Below are 15,934 nucleotides of genomic sequence, written 5' to 3' on the forward strand. Positions count from 1 at the left end.
ACTTGTTTTGTATATTCTTTTATTATTATTATTATTATTACTATTTTATTTTATTTCAATTATTAAACTGTTCTTATCTCAACCCATGAGTTTTCTCACTTTTATTCTTTCGGTTCTCTCCCCCATCCCACTGGGGCCGGGGGGAGTGAGTGAGCAGCTATGTGCCGCTCAGTTGCCGGCTGAGGTTAAACCACAACAACAATCTTCTTATGAACTTCAAAAATGTGGTTTAAGAACAAGAACCTTTCAAAGCAAACACAAGAATAGACTGTATTTCTGTACTTCATCAACTAAGCACATACTCGTGCATAAGTTACCCAAATTGTTTTACTAAAGAAACTTCTAAGAAGAGTACTTCAGCACTTTCATGGCTCCTGAGAGTTTGTGATTGCTCACAGTCCACTAAACATTTGTGAGATGAAGTATTTATTTTTTCCTGTAAGCTACATATATGCCAGTCTATAACTGCTGGTTACTGGAGGATTAGGTAGTATTATTTATGGAGTATTTATTTTAGTACTAGATAACACTGAAATTTTAAGACTGCAGCTATGCCCAAAATGGCGATTTACCTCCTTATCTGTTTCAGTAAATTTTGCAAAATTTTGTTTGCAGGGGACACAGTTAAATGGCCAAGAACCCATTTATAGAATGGCATTAATATTTTTGATAGAGGCACATGGCAGTTGTCAATGTCTGAGAGTTAGCAGCAGTGAAAATGCCAGATGTCATTTTAAGATTTACTGAATCCAGGTTTTAACACTGATGACTATCACCTAAATGTAGTAGACAACCTGACCAGAAAACTTTGCTTTTAAATGTGTTTACAGCTGCCCACTTATCTACCTATGTTCAAAGCACAAGAGCGCTGTAAGTTTTCAAAGAAAACAGTGGGGGTATGTGGTGGAGTAAATTTTACATATTATTACAAATTTAACAAAAAACTAGAAAAACAAACCTACCTGAATATAACATGTAAGGACCCCTGTTGCATAGATGGGAACTGTGGCTTTTGTTAGCACTCCGTTACCTGCTGTGGAATCTAATGAAACACGGTGAAGAATTTAGGTTTTATATACACATATATGTGTATATATGTGTGTGTGCAATATATGTTTATACACTATATATTTATATATTAAAAATGTATACTTATATGTGTGTAATATAAATATATACATTCATCTTTTTATATATAAATGAAGAATTTATATACATATATATGCATATATACATGCACACATGTGCTAAAATAATGCTCAAGTGGTATTTGGATTTGAGATTTTATTTGTACTTTACACACACATAATCTACAACTGCAGAGATTTCCATTCAGATTAAAATTATATTTTCAACATTTCAGGAAGATGACAAATTTGAGAACTGCAGTCTGAAAATGTTATTTGAACAAGAGATTGACAGTTTTTTCCCAGTTGCATTTAAGATCAATTTTTATTCATTTGAGTAAAAAGCTAGTTACCTATGTTTTCCTCAGACAGTCTTAAGATTTCCTGGAACTGTGGTTTTACCTATACAAAGGATGATGAATCCCATGTAAGAAAATCTGTTACCAGTGTCAGTTAACTTAGGAAAAAAATAACAATTCTTAGGAAAAAATTAACAATAAAAAAAAAAACCAACAGAAAAAGGACATTTTGAAGGTACAGAAAGAAAAAAACCTTTAAAAAGCACAGCCAGGTTTTACGAAAATTGAAAGTATGCATAAGAGAGTAAAAATTTCTATTGAGTACCCACACTGAGGTAGCAGTATTTAGCACTCCTGATACCAAAAGTTGAAGTCTCTTAGCAATATGCTTGGCTGGGCTTTAGGGTTTATGGTTTTACCAAGCTATATGTAAAAAACCAAAATGTTTGTTCGGACTTTGCTGTCCATGAAGTGCTCTCTTCCAAAACATAGCTGTGATAGTATCAGAACAATTTAATAGAAGCAAGGGTTCTAAAGACAACTTACAGAAGGGGCTTTCAAAGACCAGAGACTGGTTTTAATCTCCTCTCTGGAGGCAGCACATAATGCTAATCCTGTTTTGTAATTTTATCTTTAGGTAATCCTCTCATGTTTTATAATTTCCCTTTAAAATATTTTTAAATTATATTCAGAAGTTATTTTATTGAGAAAAATGAGGTATTTCCTTAATAAAACTGTTTAGATATCATCTACAGAAAATATTTCGGGCAGGGAAAGCATTAATGTCAAATTTCCAAACAAGTACAGGCTGGAGTACTTATGTACACCACAAACACTGAACAGTATGCTGTTCTAAAGAGAGAAAATTGCTAAATCACTAGAATTAGGATGATCTCTCCCATTCTCTATGCCATTCACAGAGCAAATATGAAGAATACAGTTTAAAAAAAAAAATCCTTCCTTGTTGGGCAAGATGAGAAGGCCATTCCAAAATGGTCAAAAACAGAAATCAAAAGGATGCAAACAGAGGTTTAAAAATAGCAGGTTTAAATACACTTATGGAAAAGCATCAGTGTGGCATGCAAATATAAATGGTCACATAAAGCGCAGGTATTCAGACACACCGTTAATATGGAGAATATATATTATCAAGGTACTCTTTTTGTAGAGTATTTAAGGTAATATCTTACCTTAGTGTTTGTAAAAATTTTCCCAAATGTCTTCCAAAGTCTCCAGAAAAATCTAGAGAACTCATGGACACAGGCAGTTGATGCTACATTGATCTTGCCAACTATTTCTATAAGCTGCGGTAGCCTAAAAAAAATCAGGAAATAAAAGGATATTAAACACTACTCTGATCTTTTGTTTCTCTCCAGTTATATCTGTATAGATTTACAGTTTATATTAATAAATATATACACACACCCCCCCCACTAATGGTTCTAATAAAGTTATCTACATGTTCTGTACAATTCCTGACCCTTGAAGAAAGGAAGGGTTTAAGTGCCAGAAAAGTCTGACCTATACTTTCAAACATCTGTTACTTCAGAACAATGTATTTCATGAGATATTCAGAATACAACAATCTTCACATCAACAGAGAATTGACTATATTAGTACAAAGATGAAAGAAACCATTTTTTGGAGCAAGTAGTTACCTACACATTCTGCTAGATAGTTGATATTTTCTGAATAAGATCAAAGCCAATTGAGTATGAAAATTAAAATGCCTAAAAAAAATTTCAAACTTTTTCTCTTTAATAATTCTTAAACACAATCATCCTTAAAATTCTTTTGTTTAATAACTGTTAAATAGAATCATGCTTAAAAACTATTAATTTGGACACATTTTAAAATTAGGAATCATAAGATACAAATTAACTCACAGTTGATTGACTACCCATAGCAAAGTCTCCCAGCCTGTGGTACCCTCATGTTCTAGCTGATAGTCATACAGTTGCAACAACACTGCTAATTGTTCACGGCTTCCAACGATGATGGCCACATCCTGAAGAGGCGATACAGGTCGGGGAAATCTAGTGACTGTAACAGCAGAGAACAAGTGATCATGAACAAAAGAAGATGAAAATACCTTGGAGACGATGTCAGTAAAGATAGCTAAGAAAGCCTGAAACTCTTTAGTGCCTTCTGTGTAAGGTTATCAAATTGCTTTTTACAATTCTATGATGGAGTGAGCACATCAGTGAACAAGGGAAGAACTACAGATGTCGTCTATCTGGACCTCTGCAAGGCCTTTGACACGGTCCCCCACAACATCCTTCTCTCTAAATTGGAGAAATATGGATTTCATGGATGGACTTTTTGGTGGATAAGGAATTGGCTGGATGGTCGCATCCAGAGAGTAGTGGTCAATGGCTCAACGTCCAGATGGAGGTCAGTGACAAGTGGTGTCCCTCAGGGGTCTGTTCGGACCAGTACTGTTTAATATCTTCATTAGTGACATAGACAGTAGGATCGAGTGCACCCTCAACAAGTTTGCGGATGACACCAAGCTGAGTGGTGCAGTCGACACGGATGAAGGGATTGAGAGCAGCCCTGCCGAGAAGGACTTGGGGGTACTGGTGGATGAGAAGCTGGACATGAGCCGACAGTGTGCGCTCGCAGCCTGGAAAGCCTATCATATCCTGGGCTGTGTAAAAAGAAGCGTGGCCAGCAGGTCGAGGGAGGTGATTCTATCCCTCTACTCCGCTCTGGTGAGATCCCACCTAGAGTACTGCATCCAGCTCCGGAGTCCTCAGTACAAGACAGATATGGACCTGTTGGAGCGGGTCCAGAGGAGGGCCACAAAAATGATCTGAGGAGTGGAACACCTCTCCATGAGGAAAGGCTGAGAGAGTTGGGGTCATTTAGCCTAGAAAAGAGAAGGCTCTGGGGAGATCTTATTGCAGCCTTTCAATAGTTAAAGGGGGCTTATAGAAAGATGGGGACAGCCTTTTTAGTAGGGCCTGTTGCGATAGGACAAGGGGGAATGGTTTTAAACTAAAAGAGGGTAGATTCGTACTAGACATAAGGAAGAAATTTTTTACGCTGAGGGTGGTGAAACACTGGAACAGGTTGCCCAGAGAGGTGGTAGATGCCCCATCCCTGGAAACATTCAAGGTCAGGTTGGACGGGGCTCTGAGCAACCTGATCTAGTTGAAGATGTCCCTGCTCATTGCCGGGGGGTTGGACTAGATGACCTTTAGAGGTCCCTTCCAACTCAAACCATTCTCTGATTCTATGATTCCAAAGAACACACCGCAGATTTACAGTAGAGTGACTTGCAGGCAACGTTTCCTGACTTCTATTGCTACACTTTAATCATCTAATTGCTCCAACCTTTATATATGAAGTAGTTTTTGACACTCCCCACTCCCTCCCTCAACTCCTTAATTATTTGAATTATCAGAAGAGAATAATTTACATGTAAAAAGCAAGACCTCAAAAAAATTCTAGACCATTAAAGTATCTGGGAATTGAAAGCCTACTACACCAACATTGCTTTTATTATTCTCAATTCATGTCAAGCATACTTAAAATTATTCAGCAATGAAGAAGTTAAGCAACAAGAAAATAATCTTTCCTATTGCAAAATTCAAGAAAGCAAGGTTGCAGTTCCTGCAATGCTACTGGATTAGTGAAAAGTACATGAGATTTTTTCCTCTACTTTTGTGGAGGAAAAAACTGTCAGACTAGGCTGAAGCCTGAAATTTTTGAATTCCTTATTTAAGTAGTAGCCACTTAGGGAAAAAGTGCTCATCTTCAAATGACTCAAGTCAGCTGAATGAGTTTTACCATGGCATGTTTAACACTTTCACATTAATATCGTACAGTAACGTACCACTAGCTACTTTCCAAATTCTCCTTTAAAGTTGTTACCCTTTCTTTGCATCTTCACACACAGCACTAGTACCAGCATGTGACAGGTATTACCAATAATATCTTTAAAAAGTGTTTGTAACAAGAGAAAACATTCTATAGGCTAGGATTGCTGATCTAAGTATAACTTCACTATGAGGCCATTCAGTCTGCTAAGATATTACATAGATACATAACAGATGGTGAAGCTCCTGCACTAGGCTGTATTTTTCCCACTTCATGAAATTTTTTATTTGTAAGAGTTAACTGAACTGAGGCCAGCCTTCTTGAGCTATTATTGGTTATTAGTGGAAATCAATTCTCCAGAAACCTTTAGGAAGTCCAATTAAGGACTGCTTTGCTTTCTCAAAAGTTTCTTTTAAGAAGTAGAGAGAAACAATGAGATGAAATAAAAACTTTTTGTGTGATAATCTGGTCTCTCAAGCATAGAAATGGGTGGGAAAAGGAAGCATTACTTAAGGATTTGCTGAGGGAGACCAATATGAAAAAACAATTAAGAGGCAAATCAGAAGGCAAAACTGGTGTTTCAGGTTTTTTTTTCCCCCCACAATTTATGTTGTGTATTAGGACAAAACAGTATTTCATTGCAAGACTCTCATCGGATTACATAAAGCTATGTCACTGGGCACAAAGAAGCCATTTTGCCTGTAACACTGCTAAGTAAATACAGAAAAAAAAAAATCCAAAAGGATACCCTTTAGTTCTCCTTTATTCTACTGACAATCATTTCATAAATATTCACGACTTACATATTTCTTCTGTATCAATAAGCTGATATTTGTAATTTGTTAAGTATCTGATATGGGTTCATGTCAGACTGATTTCTTTCACAGGGATGAAGCAGGAGCAGAGAGAAGAAAGGAAGTAGAAAGATGTTTTCCCAAAAAGGGAAAAACAGAACAAAGAACAAAGTCATGACAAGTGAAGACAAATCTTCCTATGCTGGAATCTGCCTTTAAAAAAAAAAAATTCTGTCAACTCAGCAACATTAAAGAAAGAAAATTCACAACATGACAGAGGTTCCTTGAATTTCTTTCTCTGTACTTGCTATATATGAAAATACAACATAAAGAACAGGTGGATTAGAAAAAGAAAAGGCTTGGGGACATAAACTTAAATCATTATTGTACAGACAGTGTGCTATAAAAATCTAAAGTTTACACATAGATTCTGCAACTTACGTTTATGTAGTAACCTTAAATACACATACGTCCCAAGTCGTATAGGGGACTATTTTCTGAAATTCTTCCTTTGCAGTTAATAGTGATTTTGAGATTTGTCACTGAATTATACTTAAGTTTATAAAAATTCCACATATCAGAAATTAATCATTTACCTTCTATTTGTGGTACTTCTCCCTGAAGTTTAGCTTTGCTTGTGAAAGGTGCATTCTGTAGCACCAGTGCAAACAGTGAAGGAATCAATGACTGCAGAGCAGACAGATACATGTGGAGTTTATGTTCATCCAAGCCATGTTCTCCTTCCTGAAACAAACAGGACATTTACTTAAAGTTTTCAGACTGGATGATCTGTTGCTTAGGCATGTATTCCCTGGCAAGAGATCAACACATCTGTGATGAGCTTCTACACAGAGACGCTAATTATATAGTAACTTATCCTAACCACATGCTTACTTTGTGTCACCATCCAAATCCCCTTGTCACACTTAAGTCACTTGTACTTAAAAGATTCAAGTAATATAGCCTTTGGCATTTAGTAGTTCATGTTGATGAACATACTGATATTGAACATTTTTCAGCACATTGGTCTCAGAGACCAATGCATCTAAGAACTGAATAAACTAGTCGCCTGTACTCTGAAAATGAGCATCTTGGTTAAGTGTGTTAGATCATTATGGGATACCCTATTTTCCAGAACTTTCCAGATATCTACCAAATCAAGCATGCAAACTGGCTCATAATTGTAAATGACCTAACTAAACCATTCAATTCTACTTATTTTTTTTGTTTAATAAATACTGCACTTTATTAAAAACTACACTATGTGACACTCAAAAACAACTTAAATATAGGGCAAATACACTCAGAATAACAGATATTATCCAGTCACAGCCCTAGGCAAGTGTTTTCTGAACTGCACTTTGATTATTGGGCTATAAAGCGAAACATTGTTAAAGAGGAATATGTTTGGGTTTTGGTGTTTTGTTTTTTTTCCTTCTTCCAAAGGACACGTGAAAGTTAGGGAGTTACAACAAGAATCTCCAGAAAATTTTTCCCCTATAGAACATTAAGTAGCAATTATTTATGTTTTTGTATTTTTTAAAAAAGCCTGCGTATGTAATGAAGATACAAAGAAAATTCTCCAATGTAGAAACAGCTGAACACATACCCTGAGCAATTTTTCAATTTTATTAAGCAGTGTAGGTATAAGATGGAACTGTAAATTTCCCAGCTCTGTTGTCCAGGCAGCATAAGCAGGTAAAAATACCTGATGTGTTGCGCTAACTACACGTTCTGAAGGGTCTCCTAAAGCTGAAAGCAGCAGTTCAAAGCCCTGGCAAAAAACAATAAAGAATGTAATTATTTTCCTAAAATTTTTGCTAAAGTTTCCCACACAAAACATACAGACTAGAAAAAGATTATCATCTATTTTTAAAACTTTACATTAATAAAAATAAAACAAGACAGTACATGGACACCTTTCAACAGATATTCCCACCACTTCTACAAAGGTAAACAGTAGGTGGTTCAATGATCCTGCTAGTATTTCCCTACAGTCGAGTTATCAGAATCAATACAAACACATTTTACCACTCTGCCTTCAAAAACTCAGAGACAGGATTGCAAGTTCTCAATACAAACATTTTACCACTCTGCCTTCAAAAACTCAGAGACAGGATTGCAAGTTCTTCATTTTCACTTATCTGAAACATTATTAGGCAGTAGTAAGTTGAACTACAAGTAGACTTTGTTGTAGTAGACAAATCTCTGTTGGCAAGTGATATCAAATTGGCTAATAGTATCAGGTGGGCAATGAAGTGGTATGTTCTTGAAGGCAAATTATGAATTATTAGAGAAGCTTCTGTATAAGGCTTATACCTGAGGTTCTAATGATACTTGTAAGTGTACATTTTCTTTTTGGTCTTGGTGATACAATAAAAATCAACATTCATATAAACCATCAAAATTTTTAAAAGTGTCTGGAAAGATTTAATAAAAATACATGAAATTATGCATCCCCCTATTCATGAAATAACTATAGAAGACATTTTATACATACAGAACCCCAACCAAATTATACCTGTTGATATTTGTCTGGATCATCAATATATCCCATAATGATGCCAAGGCTTTTGATCACAGCTTCTCGTACCAGATCTGCCTTATCTTCCATTAGCATTTGCTGCAGCATGGAAAGTACTAACGAACTACGAATTTCTTTCTGTTTGTAAACAAGAAACATACTTGTCAAATCCAATGAAGCAAGAAATGTGGGTTTATATCAATTTTTATAAGTAATTTGCACTTCTATTAGTGCTCACAAACAAAATCCCTTCCTCCAACCATAGATCCCTTTATGAATATTACACATTCAGTTTTCACAACAGAAGATGAACGAATATAAAATGTCAGTAGCCTCATTAGAGAGCCTTTTGTCCTACTAAGCACAGAACTCAGGTCCTTTAATTCATATGGAACCACAAATAACTAACAGCAAAAAACTACTATAGGCCTAGACTTAAAACAGAATCTTTAATCACTGCATTCCTAAATTGGAGAAGTGGGTTTTTAATTTGGGTTATTTTCCTCTTTCTCTGAAGCTTCAATTTCTAGTTCACCACTGACTTAATTTTGCTGCTGCTTCTGACTGGCAGCAGTCTTCATGTAACATTCCACAGTGTCTGAAGAACTCTATTATTGGGTGCCAATTATTTTTTCAGAGATTATTTCCTTAGTTGGTCCTAACTATCTTTACTTCATCTTTACTGAAACAAAGATGATTTTTTCAGAACATACTGTCTTTAAAGACATTTTATAGCTAGATTGACCTGTATTCCTCTATCATAAGCTATCTCGTCCTTAATGTGATTTATTGAATCTCACGTGTGATACAAAGTAGAAGACAATGTGACTGTATGCATAACATATACACCTGGGAATATTAAAAATGATAAAGGATGTTTACATTATGCAACAGATTTTCACCTTGCTTTCACTAGCAAAGTATTTAGAGTCAGTATTAATACTTACTGGAAGGTAAGGAGCTAGAGCTCCACAGGATTCTGCTACCAGTAGCCGTCTCTCTGGGTATTTGTGGTTGATCTGGTAAAGAGAAACAGAATGGCTATTTGCTTTGCAGTAACCAGTATTCAAAATGTGGTTAGAATGAACTGCAATGGAGTGATACGCCTGCACCTCTTCGATAAACATTGACTGTGCCCGTAGAAGTTGCATATGGGTACTAAGCAGCCTCAAATTCTTGCACTGAGGCATAAAGGCAAGACAGATACAGCCTTCTCTAGTTGCCCTATAAAATAGAGCTTATGGTAAGAGAAGAATCGGAGAAGCATGTATGTATTTGCAGTAAAAAGAAGGGTGGAAAGCAGTGTAGGGGCTGCTGTACTCTAAAGAGTATGAATAACTTCTGAGCTGGCATGTCAGGAAATATTTTGTCTTGTGTAGCCGTTCAAGAGCACCGTTCCTCTAAGAACTACACAAGTGCCCTCTAGTGCTCTGAGACAACCAGTGTAGCATAGCTGCCTAGGTCTTGCTAAGTAATCGGGGTCAAAAGACGACACACATACTAAGCCAAAAAGTACTTGTATGCTATTGAAGTTCTGCTCTCAAGTCCAGCATAAACATGTCACACATCTAAAATGTGACTGAAAACAGCTCCTATTCCCAAGAACCTCTTGATCCTGTGCTACCTCCCCTTTCCACTCAAAACCCATTCGAAAATTCTGCCTTACAAATTTAATATTGACACTTCGGAACCAAGTTTGTATCCTGGTGGAGTCAGCTTTAATGGCCAGTGTAATGGCTGTACAATGAAATGTGTGATATGTTTCAATATACTTTGTGAATAAAAAATTTTAGGGTAAAATGGTGAGAGGGAAATGTGAATAGTTTGATCCTGCCAGATAAAATAGGACATGCATGCAGTGCAACTATTTCTTTCTCTCTTGCTATGCAGTGTATAGCCTTGGTAAGACAACCATCTTACCACAGAAAAGACCAAGGTACTCACTGCCTTCTTTGTCTCGGTCTTTACTGGGAAGACTTGCCTGCAGCAGTCCGAGGTCCCTAAAACCCATGCAAAAGTCTGGACCGAGGATGACTTACCTTTGGTAGAGAATTATCAGGTTAGGAAACATTTAAACAGATTGGACATACACTAGTCTGTGGTCCCTGATGGGGATGTACCCATGAGTGCTGAGGGAGCTGGCTGATGTCATTGCAAGACCACTCTTGACAATCAATGAAATGTTGTGGCAATGGGGGAGGTTCCCGAGGACAGGAAGAAAGCAAATGTCACTACTATCTTCAGGAAGGCCAAGACAGAGGATCCAGTGAAACACAGGCCAGTCTGCCTCACATTAGTTCCTGGAAGGTGTTGGAGCAGTTAATCCTGGAAAGCGTTTCCAAACATACGAAGGACAAGAATGTGGTTGGCAATAGTCAGCATGTATTTATATAGGAAAAACCATGCATGACCAACCTGATAGCTTTCTGAGATGACTGGCTCAGTGAACAAGGGGAGAGCAGTGAATATTGTTTATCTTGACTTCAGCAAGACTTTTGATACTTTTTCCTGTAACATCCTCATTCACAAACTGATGAAGTCTGGGCTAGGTAAGGACAGTGAGGTGGATGGAATACTAGCTGAACTAATGACAGGCTCAAAGAGTTGCAGCTGGGGGCCAGTCCCCAGTGGTGCACCCCAAGGGTTCATTCGGGGCCCAACAACGAAGATGTATAACATCTTCATTAATGACCTGGATGACAAGACAGAATGCACCTCAACAGGTATGCAGATGACACAAGATTGGAAGGAGTGGTTGATATACCCAGATGGGTGTACTGCCATTCAGAGGCACCTCAACAGGCTGGAGAAACAGGCAGACAGGACCCTTATGAAGTTCAAGAAAGGCAAGTGCAAAGTCCTGAACCTGAGCAGAAATAATTCCCATGCACCAGGACAGACTGGGGGCCAAGTGGCTGGAAAGCAGCTTAGCAGAGAAGGACCCGGATGGCCTGACAGAGACCAAGCAGAGCCAGCAATGGACTCCCTGCAGCAAGGAAGACCAATGGTATCCTGGGTAGCACTAGGATAAGCATCACCAGCAGGTAAGGAAAGTGATTATCCCTCTTTACTCAGCACTGGTGAGACCGCATCTGGAGTGCTGTGTAGAGTTCTGGGTTTCCCAGCTACAGAGACAAAGACGTACTGGAGCAAGTCCAGCGGAGAGACATGAAGATGATTAAGAGATAGGAGTATCTGATATATGGCAGGAGGCTGAGAGAGCTGGGATTCTTTGGTCTTGAGAAGAGAGAGCTCAGGAGGGATCTTATCCGTACGTATAAATATCTGTACCTATTGGCAGAGAGGTGAAGAACACAGCAGTCCCCAATGAAAGGACAAGAGGAAATGAAATAGAGGAAATTCTGTTTTACTGGGAGGGTGGCCAAACCTTGGAACACGTTGCCCAGAGATGTTATGGAGCCTCCATCCTTGGACATATTCAAAACCAGACTGGATTTGGTCTTGAGAAACCTGCTCTAGTTGACTCTGTTAAGCAGGGGGCTTGGACTACAGCGTGTTCAAAGGTCCCTTCTAACCTCAGCCATTTTGTGATTCTCTCAATTCTACTGGCTTAGGAGAAACTACAGATGAAGGCATAGCAATAAATCAACTTTGGACAACTTCTTACCTCAACTTTATTTCCATGGCACACTGAACAATGGTATCTGACCACTGATGTAGTATTAATGTCTTCAACTTTCTCACTGTTCTGATCTGAAATCACCAAGAACCCTCTCAAAAATGACGTGTCACAAAGATCATTTGAAAGAGACTCAAATGAACAAATCATGAGCCCCAGGACTAAACTGAAGTCTCAAGCATGGGAGAACGTTCTTTGAGTGTGTCTATCATTATTTTGCATTCATTCATCAGTAGGGCACCTGTTACATTTTTTTGGAAGTACGGAGATTTCATAGATGAGAAACATTATGGGCATGCAACAGGCTGCTTTAATACCTATAGTATCTTTGACTTATGTGCCATCTTTCCAAATGCAAATTCCCTACTGGTACCAGAGATACACTTTGCCTTCTGGAACTCTGCCTACCTGAGGGGAACAGCAAAGACTAGTTTCAACTGGTTTAGATGGACTGGCAAGGCAGTATAAATATCACCCCTGATATTGCAAAGACATACTCACACAGTGGAGGAAAAGACTCAAATTTCCACAAGGTTTGTGTTCAGCGAAGATTATTAGCCTTTGGAAACTTAAACATAACAGTGAAATGTTTATTACCATTTCTTTTCCTTTTGTCTTTAATAAGCAGTATTATAATTTTGGAAGCCAATTAACTGGTCACTAGTTCTGAGGGAACTTTTAGCATTCACAGAGCCTCGATCTAAACTCAGATGAGCCAGCTACCAAATTCTACCTCTGAAGAGCAGGTAGAAAGATCACAAAGACTAGCCTGATAACTCTGAGCTCCAGAATGTGTGGATGAAAATGCTGAATCTTCTGAGGGCCCAGTCCTCTGCATCTGTAAACAGATTTTGGTTTGAGACCAACTGCATGAATGCTTTCATGATTAAAGCATCTACTGAGAAAAGGTAGAAAATTATGTGTATTTTTGAGTTCCTTCTACAAACTCAGTCTTGTGACAATGAGATTCAGCTGGTATTTTGCCAGAGAAAATAATGACCTGGTTTCAGTACTGCAAATAAAGTCTGGCAAACTGCATTAAATAAATGCATGATGACATATGGCTTGGCAGCCTGATATGCTGTACTGTTACAGTTGGACTGGTTTCTCTTTTGCATCAGCAATTAGCAAGAAACTGGTACCATGAAGATGTGCTCTTACTGAAGGGAGACTGTTTTTTTTAAACACTGTTTAAATATCATGAGAACGACTAAGAAAACAAAATGTGGTTTATTTTGTGTTCAACTACTATTGCCATGAGTCCTTCATTTAATCAATAGATACATCAGTCATACATATAAGCACAAATGCTGCATATAATACTTACTTCTACTGTCAGAAAGCATTAAGACTATTAAAGCTTGGACTTGACTGTGAAACACAGATGGCTGCGTTATGCAAGAAACAGTAGCCAATTTTCAGACCAGAAAGACTGTGCCATCAAAGCAAGCATTACCACTCCATCATGGCTTAGTCACTCACTGTCTTTTAGGCAACGATGAACTCCCTTTTCTTCATTATGGTAGGAAAATACCATGCATTTTCACCTGAACTCATGTTGTTCTGCTTCTATGCCTCAGATGAAACAGTAAGAGCATTTCAGTTTGGTTGTTCGGTTATTTCTATTAATTTAGAGTATCTGTGGAAAAGGTCACTGTGATTCTAGAAGTCACGTGTGAACTTCAGGCTGATCTTACAGGTGTAAAATCATGCCCATCTACAGGGGACTTATTTCTGACTACTTTGATCTTTAATTTTCTGTTTAAGAATTTAAACTAGCTGAAGTGTGGACACTGCTCCAGGGACTTAATACAATATAAAAATCAGCAAATTAAATCTTTGAATAAAAATGGATTTCCAACAGTCTGGAAATTAGAGTACAAATTATAAAGGCACCTACCTGGCAATAGGTTAGGCAACACTGATGATGAACATGTGCATATCTACATTTCAATACAACAAACATGCAGGTATATGCAGGTAACTAGAATCTCCTGATAGTCTTTGACAAATTTTCTGCTCCTGAGTTCTTTTTAATGTTATATAAAAGTATATGTAAGAAGGACAAAGAACATCCAAATCTCTGTCTGAAAAATACTTTGAACTGCCATTCATCGAAAAACAAAACCAAAACAACCTCCCCCTCAAACAAATAAAACTCAACATTTATGAATTTTTAATTAATTTTCCAGCGTAAAGGACAAAATAATGTTACCTGTTCCCAACACTGTGGTAAAAGCTCAGCTTCTACACGTGTTGGTCCAACGTGTCGGGCAAATGCCACACACCCGGTCAGTATCATCTGTCTGAAAACATAAATTTAAAGCTTTAATCTGTTTATAAGTAAAGTTCTACAATATATAGAATATATACTTTAAGTTAGGAAAGGCGGATGCTGTCAGGCAACAGGTAATTGTCTACAGTCAAAATTTCACACCACACACACTGACTTAAAGGCTAAATCTTAAATTGAAAGCCACTATTGTCCCTGCTCATTGCAGGGGGGGGTTGGACTAGATGACCTTTAAAGGTCCTTTCCAACCCAAACTATTCTATTATTCTATCTTGCTTTCTATTTAATATGCCTTTTCCAGAAACTTGCAGATCCCAAACTCCATAAACCTGAGCCTGAGAATCTCTGATTTGGGAATCTCTGATTTCCTAATGTCTGAGATCAGGAATCTCTGACTAAATCTCCCATTTAATTCTTATTACTGAATACTATGATTCATTATGGAGTAAAAGGATCTAAATTACTTAATACTATCATGCTACCAGTATTTTAGTCAAGTACACATACTGGTTTTATTTAGAAGCATTTGTGTGATTTAATGAACTTTGTTCAAAGCAAGTAACTTAATTCTTTTATGACATGGTTTTGCAACATTCTAACATGCAAGTTACTGTCATCGCTCCCAAAATACTGGACTTCACTCTTGTCAGAAATCTTCTGAAGTCCATTATAAAAGGGAAGCGATTAATCAATCAGTAGTATCTACGATCACCTGAGTCATTTGTATTTATATTCTTTCATTTTTTAACTTTCCTCAAAGTTCGCAAGAAATCACTGTTGTTCCATCAATTTCATAGGCACAGAGATATATTTAAAATTTCAATAAAATTTACTTAACTGTCACTTGTAATATTTTAACTTTTATTTAATGAGTGTTTATCTTGCTAAGATTTTTTACTTCTAACTATTTCTCCTGTTTATAGGATTCGAATGATACCAACTTTGCATGCAGTTCACCAGTTCTATTTACTTTCAGTGCCTACATTGACACTTAAATAACCAGTTTCGAATGATAATGCGTGGACATGAGACACTCATCACCTCCACAGTAAGAATAAGACACCACTGAGAATTTGCTCATTATTACTTTGTGGAAAGTAAGCCAGAATTAATTTGTTACCGTTTTAGTGTCATCTCTAAACTCCTCCATATATACTGCAGCTAATAGTATGCCCTTAAGGTTGAAAGGCAGAGATTCTGCTGGTTATTTCTTAACCAGTTATACAATATACTCCATCAAAAAAAAAAAAAAAAGAAAGACTCATTCACCTTCAGAATCTTTTCAAGGAGAAATAGTCTATTAAAAATATTTTTTTCCCAGCATTCTTTAGGCCAACAATCAGAGCAAGCTCTTTGGTTTTGTGTTGTGTTTTTTTTGTTTTTTTCTTCCTCTACCACGTACAGAGAACTAGACCTTTGATCAAGGTAAAAA

The 15,934-nt window shown here is 37.3% G+C and overlaps 1 protein-coding gene across 1 annotated transcript in view; it reads right to left on the minus strand.

Moving 5' to 3' along the window:
* KIAA1468 (KIAA1468 ortholog) overlaps window positions 1-15,934 on the minus strand; it is a 58,500-nt gene that overhangs the window by 23,251 nt on the left and 19,315 nt on the right. Inside the window, exons 7-15 of the mRNA XM_019472052.1 lie at window positions 14,425-14,515; window positions 9,517-9,588; window positions 8,567-8,707; window positions 7,655-7,819; window positions 6,642-6,789; window positions 3,313-3,469; window positions 2,617-2,740; window positions 1,481-1,529; window positions 963-1,042 (exon numbers count right to left, since the gene is read on the minus strand). Coding sequence (XP_019327597.1) covers window positions 963-1,042; window positions 1,481-1,529; window positions 2,617-2,740; window positions 3,313-3,469; window positions 6,642-6,789; window positions 7,655-7,819; window positions 8,567-8,707; window positions 9,517-9,588; window positions 14,425-14,515 — 1,027 coding nt within the window. The remainder of the gene's footprint in view (window positions 1-962; window positions 1,043-1,480; window positions 1,530-2,616; window positions 2,741-3,312; window positions 3,470-6,641; window positions 6,790-7,654; window positions 7,820-8,566; window positions 8,708-9,516; window positions 9,589-14,424; window positions 14,516-15,934) is intronic.

This window comes from Aptenodytes forsteri, unplaced genomic scaffold (genome assembly GCF_000699145.1).
Source record: "Aptenodytes forsteri isolate BGI_AS27 unplaced genomic scaffold, ASM69914v1 Scaffold81, whole genome shotgun sequence".
NCBI lineage: Eukaryota > Metazoa > Chordata > Aves > Sphenisciformes > Spheniscidae > Aptenodytes > Aptenodytes forsteri.